At 40.6% G+C, this 14,235-nt stretch overlaps 1 protein-coding gene across 3 annotated transcripts in view; it reads right to left on the bottom strand.

Moving 5' to 3' along the window:
• anks1b (ankyrin repeat and sterile alpha motif domain containing 1B) overlaps positions 1 to 14,235 on the bottom strand; it is a 180,917-nt gene that overhangs the window by 117,753 nt on the left and 48,929 nt on the right. For all 3 annotated transcript variants that reach the window (XM_083906997.1, XM_083906998.1, XM_083906999.1), the window contains exons 4-5: positions 5,048 to 5,200; positions 3,042 to 3,185 (exon numbers count right to left, since the gene is read on the bottom strand). In XM_083906997.1, coding sequence (XP_083763123.1) covers positions 3,042 to 3,185; positions 5,048 to 5,200 — 297 coding nt within the window. The remainder of the gene's footprint in view (positions 1 to 3,041; positions 3,186 to 5,047; positions 5,201 to 14,235) is intronic.

The raw sequence follows: 14,235 nt of genomic DNA, 5'->3' as shown, positions 1-14,235 counted from the left end.
GGGGGAAAAAAACATCTCAACTCAAGCTGAACCCGACGACCACGAGAGCCACACAGAATACACACAACTTACTTCAGCTGCTCTGTCTCCTCCGCGACAAACGTGTCATCACAACAACGAGGTCACATGACAGAGACGGAGAGGTCAAAGAAAAATGGTCCCACGTTTAAAAAAATAAAAATAAATAAAGAGGTGAGGTGAGGTGTCATATCACGTTTTGCAGAGTCACCGAGTGAATGAAACCGCTGGTTTGTGGAGCCACAAGGATGTGAGGGGATGTGGGAGTGGAGGAAATGATCCTCCCCTTTTACACACACACACTTTTGCCCTCCTAACCTTTCACCCTTATGGTAAACTCTATGTACCATTTCCTGTCCTTTTCCGTTTCCCATGGTCAGTTTGCAGTGATGTCACACGGAAATGAGGAGGAAACTTATTCTCACCCTCAAAAGAGTTTCCGGAGGAATCGAAAGAAATTCAAATCAGAAATAATCAGCAACTCAGTCACCAATACAGCAGCAGCAGATTCCTTCACAGGGATTTCCCCTCATATTAAAAGGAAACGTCTCACTACTTTCCTATAAATAAAGTTATTCAAGTAGTTTATTTAAGTAGTAATTTAGTGCATGACACAAAGGGGGACCTCAGAAGACACGAGGCTAATGTGAGACATTTGTCAGGGAAAAAAAAGCTAATGGCCTCACTCATCACAGAGTTCCCCACAGAGACGGTGAATCAGTGTTTTCTGTCAACTCCTCGCGCAACGTGCATTTGTCCTCGATTCACCGAAAAAGAGAGAGAAGAATGAAGTGCAGAAAAGATGTGAGGAATCACAGAGAGAGAGATGGTTTCTCAGCAGCAGGGTGTATCAAGAAGCAGATGAAGTAAATCAAAAGACGTGAAGCCGGAGGCCAAAATCCCTGCAGAGAGACACAGCCCACCACTTCAGATCAGAGCACACACACACACACACACACAGTAAAGAGGACAGACGACACAACAATGCTGAGTCATGCCCTCGCTGTGACAGAATCAGATGGACTCCAGTTATGTGACAGGTCAAGCTGTCTCTGTCTGCAGACAGAGATGACATCCAAACACACACACACACACACACACGTTCTTGGAGTGCTATCCCACCCTTAGTGAGGAGACACTTAAATACATAAGGCATTCCCCAAAGCCCTTAACTTAACCATCGCAACTAAACACGGAGCCTTAAAACCAAGACTTAATGCCTCAAGAAGCCCTTTCAAAATTGTGAGGATGAGCCACAAATATTCTCACAAATACATTTTGTTTGAATTAAAATGTGACATCACAACTATTCCTCTAATGTAACACCCTAACACTGCCCATTCATTTGGAAATAAAGTATCATCCCTACTATTACCATGACTAGTTAATGCCTAACCCTAACCCTAACCCTAACCTTAACCTAACCACAATTAGCTCCATGTGCTTCACAGTGATGTAGAAGAACATCTCTTGCCGCTTTTCCACTACATGGTCCCGGCACGACTCGCCTCGGCACGGCTTTTTTTTTGCTTTTCCATTGGCGATAATACCTGGTACTTTTTTTAAGTACCTGAGCTGAAGTACCTGTTCCCAATGAATTGAACAGTGAGTGAATCTGGACAAGGAAATACCAAATGTAGCATCTGAAAGGAAATATGTTCTTGTAAAAATAAGAACAATCTCGGAGTGAAGAGTAATAAAAGTAGAGCAGAGGGGATTTCTCTCTGTAAAGACCAAACCCCTCGCATATCGATGACCCTCCGCCCCTGTGGCTCCTCTGCATCTCAACTCAAAGTCTGCCTGAGCTCTCCTCATACTGGTTTTCCCTTCAATCCTTCCCGATCACTGAACAGCACCAGACTGATTAAAGAATCAAAGGGAGAAACAAGACCTCTCCACGCACAAAAAACGACGTCTTACGACACGAATGAAGAGAAGACGACACCGCGTGCTGTCGACGGCTCTGCATCTCTGTTTGGAAAAAACAGACACAGTCTAAACTCTCAGGAGCAGCATGTCCTCTTCCTCTTCCTCCTCCTGCAGTTTCACTCTTTTCTCACCATCAATTATTCATCGCTCTACACCAACACGCCATGGGATGCATGCACCGTATATACACACTCATTTGGACAAGCTAATCACAGCACTATCAAATCTTAGCCCTAAACCAGTTCTGTCTCATTAGGTCCAGGTTTTCAAACATATTTTTATATCTTTGTGAGGACACATCATTGACATAAAGCCCCTTAATTTAACCTTAACCATAACCATCACAACTTGAGTGCCTTACCCTAACCCAGGGGGGTCAAACTCAAACGACCTGAGGGCCAATGAGCGTCTAATCGGGTCCAGAGACAAAAAAAGTGTGAAAACACAGTAGCAGGTGGGCAAAAATGAGCTAAATAAAGATATTCATGATGATTTGTCACAGAATTTCAACGTAAAAGTGCTTGTTTTGATATAGATTAAAGTGTACTTGCGTATAATGACGCAAAATACATGTATAAATATCAAAAAACTGAGAAATGAATCTAAAATTGAGTCGATAATAACACGGACAACTGTAATTAAAACACCAAACAGACATTTCTACCGCTTTATCCTCCACATGAGGGTCACAGGGGGGTGCTGTGGTTGTTATTATAATAATAAATAATGCCATTTAATGTATTAAACACATTTAATACTGTGAGAATAATAATAGAAAATACTGCAAGCAAAAATTCTAACCCTAACCCTAAAACCACGTCTAGGTTTGTAAATTTTTGGGACCTCACAAAGATATAAATCCAAGTGCACACACACTCAGATGAAGAATCTGCCAAATATTTCGCCAACTGGGAATTACTTACACAAAAAAACACAAAGCTGTTTTTTTTTACAAACACTAAAGCTGCAGCCTTGAGAACGTTCATGCAAAACTGAGATAAGAGGAGGACGGAGATCCTGAGTCAGAGATGCTGAAAAGAAAAGGTTTGGTAGAATGACGGAGAAACATCGACAGCTGCACGTTTTCTCCTCACCACACAGTTGACGTCCATGCCGGCCTCCAGCAGCGTCTGCACCGTGCTGTGGTGTCCGTTGCGTGCAGCCAGGTGAATCGGGGTGTGACGGCGAGTGTGACTGCTCATGAGGTTGGGGTGAGCGCTCACCAGCATGCGAACCACCTGCACACACATGAACATGAACGTCAGAAAACATGAAAACACGTCTGAATTCATCTGTCGATTTAAGCCTCGACAGAATCTACTATATTATGCTGTTACAGTTTGGTTTAAAGGAAGTTGCACAACAATCCATGTGCAGCTAAATGTATATTTCTTTCTTTTTGTTTGTTTGTTCTTCCTCTCGTTACTTTTTGCTTGTAAAATAAAATTAAATCATAAAATATACCTATATCCTAACCTCTCATAATGTCACAATTTATATCTGTAGTTGTACAGTTTTACATGGAAATCATGGTTGAATTCTGGTTAAATTTAAGAGTTTATAAGAGTTTTTAATTCCAATTATATCGAGGGATCTGTTCAAAGGTTAATTTGAACATAAATCACTACTTTTTTGGTTGTAGTGGAAAAGTTTAAATGTCAATTTTTAAATTCCTGACCTGCGAGATGAGATATTTGGTGAATAGTTTTTCTTTTTTTTTTTTAAAGACTTTGAATCACATCACTGGAAAGCATAAATATCTATATATATATATATATATATATATATATATATATATATATATATATATATATATATCTATATAATATTTTTACCCTTGGTGCTCACACGGCACAGATTTGTGTCGCAGGTGCACCCTTGGTAAATTGCAGTGGGAATAATGCACAACTCCTTATATGGACATACTGGGGATGCATGTCGTTTATAGGTCACATAATATTCAGGCTTTTTGCTTCTTCTTATGTGTTTTTGAGTCAAAGATATGATTCATTTTAATATCGCATTTTTAGTCGTGATAGTAAGTAGCAATGATTATGTAGAAGTCACAAAATAGACCTTTGAACTAGACAAATTTCACTAATTCAATCCCATTTTAAACATTTTGAGTCCTTTTTTTCAGATTGCCTATAATTGTGCTGAAAAAAGGGAAATAAGACACTATCGTGCACATTCTTATATTCTGTATATACTGTACATTTTAACATAGTAATGGAACAAAAGCAGCCGTACTGCTCTGGGTTCTAAGGGTTAACGCTTCAATAATGTGTGGTCGCACAGGAAACATGTCAGGTTTGAACAAAACACTTAAGTCACTTGATCAAAAAGCAGCACTTTGCCTTTTGTTTTGATCACGAATCAAGATTTAACTGTACATGTGACGCGAGTCCTTGTTATTTGTAGTAGGAGTCTGTTTTTAGATGCAAAAATCCCGGGATGGTGCTTTTAATAGCTCAGCTCATCAACAGGCACTTCTCTTCGAAAGCCTCCTCCATTAATGTGTCTGCGCACGTGTGTGTGCGTGTGCGTGTGTGTGTAATAAACTTTTGCCCTGTGTTAGTTACATCTCCACACAGCAGCAGCTTCCACCACAGGGATTTCCCTTCATTATTATGCAGAAAGAGAGGGAGAGGAAGAGGAAGAGAGGAAGAGGAGCACATGCTGCTGCTTTTTTTTTTATAAATTATTCATTCCCTCTCAGACAAACCTGTGTGGCTTGACTGCAATTATATGATGTGTGTGCGTTTGTCTGTGACCCATTGTCACTTTAAAATAAAACAGTTCAACAGTTGTGTGTTTTTACCTCCTTGCCTGCAACAGTTAAGTGCATTTATTTCTCGTTCATATTTCTACTATATTTTAAATAAATAATCAAAAACGGCAGCTTTCGAGGTTCTGCAGATGAAGTCACCAGAAGCTGCCAGCGAGGAGCTTTTCACCAGAGTACATCATTCATGCAGAGGTTCACGTCTTCACCAGTCTCCCCCTTTTTTACACACACACTTTTATTTCATTTTAAAGATCCAGAGTGTGATATTGAATGTACGTTTGTATAAGCGGCGTCAGTGTCGGTGTGGCTGACCTGCAGTCGTCCATACATCGCTGCCAGGTCCAGCGGCGTCTCCTGCTGGCTGTTCCTCATGGTGGGGTCGGTCAGCTCCTGCAGCAGCACCGAAACCACCTCCGAGTGTCCGTACTGGGCCGCGCAGTGCAGCGCCGTTTCCCTCTCGTGGTTCTGTGGAAGAATGAAAAGGTTAATAAATAAATAAATAAATAAATAAATAAATAAATAAATAAATAAGGAACGACAAATGAAGAAGGGTGAGAGAAGGAGAATCGGGAGGGAAATCAGAGGAGGAGAAAGAGAGGGGCAGGGAGACGAGAGGTGAGGAAAGGATGGATACATGATACAAGAAGGATGGAGGCAAGGAAGGCTATATGTGTGTACTGTATGTATAAATGTACACTAAGGCTGAAACAAACACTCGATTAATGGAATATTAGTCGATTACAAAGTTAATAGTGAACTGTTTTGATATTTTCCAGCTTCTTAAACGTGATCCAATCCACCGTGACCACACAGCTCAGATCTCCTGTCTTTTCTTACTCTTCTCCCGAGAGAGAGAGAGAGAGAGAGATGAAGCGTTCTGTGCACAAAAACAGAAGGAGTTCCTATATGCTCTTAACCAATCACATCTATCGGATTCTCCCCTGGACGACACACACCCCCACACCCCCCCCCCACACACACACACACACACACACACCCCTTCCATTCACAGCTGAGTGGAGCGTTGTAGAGCAGCAGCTCTGATTGCAGGTTCCAGCGTCGCTGTAAGCAGCACAATAATCCCACTCTCACGTCCACGTTTCATCACAGTTTACTCCTCTAATTGTCGGTTTCTGGTTGTGTTAAATAAACTCCATTTGTGTGTAGATTCTACGTTATTCCCACAGGGGATCCGTTTTTACGCTTGGTTTTATTTCAACGTATATGAACAGAACGTCTTTTAGTGGAGATGCAGCGCAATCTGTCATCGTTTGCTCCTGACTGACAGACTTTAAACTGCAGCAGCACCTGAGGGGATGAAAAAGGAGCCAGATATCTAATGTGTAACGCACTGATCTTTAAACATTAACAACACAACAAAGCCATGTCCATTATTTGTGAGGACACTTCACACAAGTGAAGCCTCCACTTTACTCTTACAGGAGGGAACAAAAATGACATGTATAGAACATGAAGGACGGTATGGTTCCCATGGTTACCATTCACACTGCAATACCGACATATACTGACTGTTCATTGAAAAGCTAGTGTATTGTTGTTTTTTTTAGCATTTTCTGAACATTGTTCATCTTGAGCAACAACTACAAAGTAGTTAAAGCTCCAACAAGAGTATTAACAAAATAAAAAAGCTTATTATAAGAGAAATTTTACTTGTGGATCTTGCAAATCTCCTGAGATTGCTTCAGATTGTTAAAGAGGAGAACATGTGATGTGTTCAATGACTGCTGCTACTTGTAAAATATGAAGGAAACTTCAGAAGGTTACAGGTTGAATTGGGTGTTTATCAAACGAACTAAAACTAACTCAAGTTCAAGTGAAAATAGTTTTCGTCTTTGTAAATTCATTTCATACAAAAGCCTCTTGGGTTCATATGAAGTGTGTTTATTTTGAAAGGTTGTGTTTGCGACACAATGACTTATTATCTGTCACCTTTTTTGCATCTTGCACATGGCAAATACTCCATATTATTACTAAGAACTAAAACTAACACTAAAATTAATCACATCTAAACTAAACCGAAGCATTATCTTGTATCTTGTACAAACAACCATTCAATCCGACACCTACAGTCAATTTAGACCGTCCAATTTACTTTGCCCTTTTTCTGGACTGTGGGAGGAAGCTACGCAATCACAAATCACAACAGAAATTCAGCGAATGTCAAACAAAAGTATGATATTGTTGGATTTAAAGGGTAATCCCACCTCAAACACACAGACGGAGATATTATAACCTCATGGACAGAGGTGGCGTCTCGTGTCGGCTCAGCCACTGACCCGTTCCGTCTCTGCAGCCTCCAAACTGACAATAAAGCTCTGTGACGTTACACCTCATGCACTCTGTGCTTTGAGGAAAAGGTAAAAAATGCAATTCCCTCACAGAGAGCGGAGCGACAAAAGGATGCACAGACACACAAAGTGACAGGATGAGGGAGGGAGAGCGAGAGAGGAGAGTTTTCCTCACAACAGGCCGTACGTTTCCATTACGCTCGCTCCGACAGCTTTCCAATATAATTTTTCACCCGCTGTATTGTTGCTGATTGGCCTCCGAGCATCAACCGTGTACTAATGCCGCATCAAGCCCGGCGTGGCGGCACATTATCGACGCGGCGGGCCACTGCTAAATGGATGTGGTTGCCTTTTCCTCTCAGGCACGTATGGCGTCGAACGTACAGTTTAATGGCCATAGATCTAACTATCAGCCGGTCCCAGCTCTTTATTTCAAGACTGCTGCACGGTTTTTATGATCGTTCAAGGAATCCATCATCATTTTTTATTGTTGTGAGTGCAGCGTCTACTTCATTATCTTCTACCTGAAGGATACACACACACACAGCATGGACTAAAGCTCATTTGCATGATAGTGCATTTACCTTTAAACTAACACGATCATCTGAATGAGACCGAGCAAACAGCTGCAGTCTTATCATGAAATGAAGCGCAGCAGGTTTGTTTTATTATTTGAACATGCACCGTTGTTGACGCTGATGGACTGATACGACGCGCCGGGATGAGCTCTGTCTATGTTACACCATCTCATAATCCCAGAGGCTCAGCTCGCTGCCCCAGAGAGAGAGAGAATAAACAGAGGATGAAAAGAAAGTCTACAATTTCATGCATGGAACGATATGGTATAATGTAGTATGTAAAATAACCATTTTTTACATTTGTAGACACATTTGTCTACAGGACTCTGTGCAGGTCCTGGTTCCAGAAACTGAAAAGTTGGTTCTCAGCTAGGAACCAAAAAAATCACAGTGGGCGTGTCATGTTCTGGGTAGTGAAGACGAGCTCGTGTTGCGTTTACTTCCGCCTGAGTAACGTCCTCCCTGATTGGTTCCTCTTGAACTGGTTCGCCAGAGAGCACCACAAGGTTCTCAGACTCCAGAACGGAGCCAGAACCACCATGTTTTGTACGAAACTTCGGATATTTGGTCAAACTTGTGTGGGAAAAGTCCAAACTCGGACATTAAAATACCGTTTAAGTTCAACATATGCTGCCTCAAGATCCAGCAGAGGGCGCTGTGAGTGCAGCATGTTCAAAGATCTACTTTGAGCGCTCTCTTGGCTCATCAGAAGAATAACGATTATATTAGTTGTGTCTCAATAGTCAAGGACAGAAGTCAACAATTCTTCCTATTCCTCTCCAAATGGAGATGAATCCAAAGATGTTATTTAGTTTTATCGCATAACTTCAACCTCACATGACTAACAGGATGAAGGACGAGCATCATATTTGTTCAAACTACATTTTAGGTAAAAGTGACGGCCCTTAAGTGTCAAACTATTCCATCCATGCATCTTCTACCACCCTTGTTTCAACCTGGTTGCAAACCCCAGGTCTTCTTCTTGCTGCAAAGGCAAAAGGCTTGGGTTACGGTTACTAAGAGTGTGAACAAAGCACCAGAGGCTGTGGAGAGAAGCTGTGCAGAGAACGAGAAGATGAAAGTGTGAGGAAATTGCAGGGAAAGCAGCCATTCCACACGTTTAGAAGCGGGACCAAAGTGTTGCAGCAAATCAATATTTCCACTCCAATATTTATTAATTTTTTCCCTTTACAGCACTAGACCTAAATAATGTAATTCCTGACTGTTTCACACCACTGCTGTGGAAGTGACAGTGTCCATGTGTATGTGAATTTCAGAGCTTTGAATAAAATCCAAAAACATTACGACTATAATAAATTCAAAGAAAACTGAAGATGACTGAATGAGTGGCTTAAACCTCAAGAGAGATGTTTAAAAGGATTCTTGCTGCTGTAGTGCCCTTGAACAACACCAACCAAGTCAAGACAAAGTTAATTTATACAGCGCCGTTAGAACAACCTCAGTCGTACAAGATAGTACAGAATAAAAACATAAAGGTGACAGAAAACAGAGAACAGACAAAAGCCTTTTTAATAATCTTAAGAAGAAACAGTTATGAATCACTGTATTTGTTTGGATTTATAGTGTTTTTTTTTTTTTAGATATTTTAATGCAGAAATGTTACATAATGTAAAAAATAAGTGGTGCTAGCTGATGTTTGCCCCTATTTTAAATAGGTAGCTGATTATTTGTCAATGAATTGGTTAGTAAGTTAACCAATGAAAACCAAACTACAAACATATTTTTGTTTATTTGTGTCACTTCAGTTCTCAAGTCTCAAGTCAATAACATCATGTTATTTTAATCAAAAAAACTACAGTTTTTGAAGAAAACCTGGATATTATTAACAAATATATTAGTCCCCATAAAATAATCTACATGTTACTGTACATCAGCCTTAGGGCACTGGAAGTAGAAAAAACCCTCAAATGAGTCGTATAAAAGCGATCCTGGATTGAACAGGAAGCCGGTGCAGTAATGCGATCTCAGCTCAGATTTGTCACTGTGTCGTAGAAAAAACGTGGCGCTGTGACCTTCGCGCAGGGTCAGCACTGCAGCCTAAAGAGGAATCTCAGATAAAGCTCAGCTTACAGTTTCCTCTCAAAGCCGCACACAAAGAAACGAAAAACCCGGCGTTTTCTCTGTGTCTCACCTCAATTAACTGACTGTGCTGCTGTGCTGTCAGCTCCGCGCTGTAACTGTTGACTCATGGAGAGATAAATCAGTTTTCTTGCACAGAACTTTAATTACAGACAGTGAATAATAACTTTCCTTTTTTTCTTTTTTTTTTAAATCAAACATCCTATGCACCGTGTGTGTGTGTGTGTGTGTGTGTGTGTGTGTGTGTGTGTGTGTGTGTGTGTGTGTGTGTGTTTTGGCAGCAGCAGGCGCGAGAGTGCGGTAGGTGATGTTTGATCAAGGACTTTCCCAGAGCAGCAGCTTCTAGTGTTAGCATGTGTTCTTCTCACAGAGGCTACGTTCACACGTGGATCATTGGTGAGAGGGTGGAAAAGAAAAAAAAAAAACATATGGTTTCATTTCTGGAGCGTGTGACGGCAATATGTAGACATGGAACTACCAGAAGTAGTGAAAGACATGTGTGGACGCACACAGGTGGTGGAGCAACCTCCTGACCTTTGACCTTTTCCCTTCAGTTCACTCACTTTACAGCTTCCCACAACCTTGCTGCACCTGGACCATGAGGCCTGTAGGAAGTCTTTAACGCCCGCAAGACAGAAATATATGACGCTACTGTATTTTATCTCTTCTTCAGGATAACAAAGAGGGGGGCGCGGCTTCTCAAAGAGAGAGAGAGAGAGGAAAGAGGACAAGCCTTCGTCCTTCTCTTGATGGAAAAGAAAACATTCCTCGCATATTATGCGGGACACAGAGGGACATACGTGACCTCGTCAGTCACACACATTATTCACTCTCACACACACAAAATAACCCTCAAATTGACTAACGCAGAAGAAGCGGTTTCCCACACACACACACATCTGCTCCACATCAGTCCAACATACAGCACTGGACACATAGCTATCAAATGAAAAACAACTTTAAGTGGATTAAATGGTACCAAAATGGGACAAATTATGACCAGGGCTGCAAAGATTATTCGATTAATCGAATATTTAGAGTTTTTAAGGAATTAAAGCACGTTTTCTGATGTTTCAGCTTCTTAAAAACTCAATTTCTGATGAGTTCATGCTTCAAACTATTGTTACTACACCACTCATTTGTCAATGAGTGGTGTAGTGGTGTCAATGTCAAAGTCTTTTTAAGTCACGTACATTTTAAACACCTACGCTGCTAATGCACTGATGTGCGTGTGCCTTAATTTAAACACATATTCTGCTCCCATTAAGGAAGAAATAAATGATTCATGACTCAGTTCAGATAAAAGTCACAAAGAAATGAACACTACTTATTTCTTTCCTCTCTAAGGACATCATTTACAAGTCGTTCTAATCCATTACATGTAATTAGGCTAAATTACACAATTATTTTGATAAATAATGTATATTATAAAAGAAAAATCTCTGTGTCTGAGTGTGTGTGACAATGAGAGAGTGAGAGAATCCAAACAAATGTTTGGATTTGCATGTTTGCCGCTGCAAACCTCGGGTAAACAAGCAATCCTTGACTATCAATTGCGGTCTCTTAAACATACAGACGCGCCCACGTAAACACAGTATGTGTGCAATCATCAGCTTCTCCAGACCTTCACCTCTCTCTCTTATACACACACACACACAAACAACAACAGCTGTGAGAGTGAAAACTACTACTGGGACTAATTAAGCTGTAAAAAAGTGAGCCGGTCCTGGTTTAACCACAGACTAATAACATCCGCTAACCTCAAATAATAATCTATTGGCTGCTGCTGCTGCAGCGTGAACCTGGCTCACCTACACCTACACACACACACACACACTCCTGCGACTGCTCTTTCTATCAATCTCTCTCTTTCTCTTTCTTTTTCATGCTCTCAGGAGCTTTTACAGGACGAGTTACTGCTCCCCGCAGCGCCCTCTCTGTGCCCCGTGTCACCGTTTGTCACCCCGGGGTGCAAAGGTGAGGACAAATGTTGTGTTTTCCCCTCTTAACGTAACAGCAGATATTAAAACTCAGCTGCAAACACACACACACACACACACACATTCTTGTACTTGCTGCATACTGAGGACCAGCATTTCCACTCTATAAATCAACACAATTACAAATATCTACTTCATGAATGACATCTATAAAGAACTACCAGTTGCAGTACCATAAAATGTCTGCAGGTGGAGCCCCAGAGCAAAAAGGGCTGGAAAACTGTTTCGATTTTATTTTATTTTTAAAATTTTTGGTCCAACATTTTACAAAAACGTCATACTATACTATGTTGACCAAAATTTGAAAAAAAAATGTTACCCAAAATTTGAAAAAAATTATTTACCCAAAATATTTGGTCCAAAATTAGAAAAAAAAAATTTGGTCCAAAATTTGAAAAAAAAAAAATTGGTCCAAAATGTGAAAAAAAAAATTTGGTCCAAAATTAAAAAAAAAAAATTTGGTCCAAAATTTGAAAAAAAAAAATTTGGTCCAAAATATGAAAAAAAAAATTTGGTCCAAAATTTGAAAAAAAAATTATGGTCCAAAATTTAAGAAAAAGTCGTTAATAATTAAAATTTTTGACAAATTGAGTATAGCATGTTATAGCAACCTAAGGAAGTGATTTCAATGAAAACAAAGTGAGGACCGGCCAAAATGTCCTCACTCCGTAAAAATTACCTCACTTTGTTGGTTTAAAACCCTCACTGGTCCTCAGTATGCTGCAAGTACAAGAACACACACACCCCCACACACACTCGACCTCTGACACCAGTAATGGGTGTGTGTGTGCGTGGGGTGATGCGAGTGTGTCATGCTCAGTATATCACGCTGACTAATGTATGCGGGAGCGGCGCTCTCCGCTGCAGGAAAGACAGTGACAGTGGGGGGAAAGAAAATATGGAGCTTACAGGCATCATGAACACAAGACACGTGGCCATAAATCTTCCTCTCGTATTTATTACGCCGCGCAACTGCGGGAAAAAACAACAAGGGAGCTGTCAAACTGTCAGCGACGAGACGAGACGTAGGGAAGAACTATTGTACGAACACGCGTCGCACAGACTCGTAAAGACGCATCCGTCATTTCTGAAACTGATAATATGCAAAATAGTATGTTAAATAAAAAAATCTCCTTTAAGTTGAGCGGATATAGAGGCAACGATCTTGCAATATTCTTATTTTGAATAATCACACGTTATTGGAGACACTTGCCCAATTATATTCAAGAAAAATACATGAATGTAAAACACATTAAAATGGATTTAATAGAGGGGGGAAAGGATGGAAAACGTGACAGGGAAAGGAAGGAACCGAGATAAAGGACCAGATTATGAATGATTACTTGTGAGATACTGCAGCTACAAAGCTGAAAGCAATAATATCATCCATATATGAAGATGTTAACACTTATATTAATCCAAATAATCAGTAGCTAGATTAATCATCGACGCAGTAAGTGTTTGGGGAAAGCCCGTCTCAAAATGAAACCACAACACGCTCATCATCACAAAAACAAAGCAACGTTAACTTCCTCTCACTGGAGAAATGATGCATTTTTGCTCAGCATCTCCTCCTCCTCCTCCACCTCCTCCACATGAAAAAGCAGAGGGAATCTCCCTCTCCAGACTTCACTCTCAGACTCTCAAGTCATTCTGGGAAATGCAAGAAATGATGACATGAAGTGGATCCTGAAAAAAACACGGTGGGAGTTGCTTTGCACAATTTTACCTCACGCTGAAAGAGGTGTAAAAGGTGTGAGAAGGGAGATTTTCATGCAGTCTATGCTTCACTGACGCAGTACAAGAGCACTTAAGAGTCAGCGTCTCAATCAGCAACTTCCACTCACTCACTCTGTGTGTGTATGTGTGTGTGTGTGTGTGTGTGTGTTAACTCTGCCCACTCAGCCTCAAGAATCACAGACAGGGTGAAAAAAAAAAAGCTCATTTGCTGACAAACCTCTTCATTTCAGGAGCAGGAGGCCACTCCATTTATCACCAGCAACAATCAGACTCTAACGACTCGCGAAGGGAAACAATTTGTCTAATGGTGACAGAGGAAAAATGTGCCTCATATGCAGAGTCAATGACACTCCACTAACCTGGGCTCCATCATCTCCATCATCATCATCATCATCATCACCATCAGCAGCAGGAATATTAAAAAGGAGTCTGCAATATAGTTTGCAAATCTGCAGCTTCAACATTAAATTGCACACTTTTTTGCCCCATTGCAAAAGTTTCCCTCAAGGCTCCATACTTGGCCCGACACTTTTCAATATCTATGTATATGAACAATGTAATATCCAATATCTCATGTCCACCTGTATGCTGATGATACTATAGTCTATACATCAAGTTCTCTCAACAATGCCATGTCTGACTTTTCCTCAGAATTCTGAGATTCAGGAAAAATTCTGAATTTTTCTTGAATTGCAGAATTCTGACTTTTTTTGCCTCAGAATTCTGACTTTTTATTGTTGTATTTACATTTTAAATCTTATTTTCCTTTTACT

Source organism: Microchirus variegatus (assembly GCF_963457635.1).
Source record: "Microchirus variegatus genome assembly, chromosome: 20".
NCBI lineage: Eukaryota > Metazoa > Chordata > Actinopteri > Pleuronectiformes > Soleidae > Microchirus > Microchirus variegatus.
Note: the sequence above shows the minus strand (reverse complement) of the source record. Positions and strands in the feature narration are given on the sequence as shown.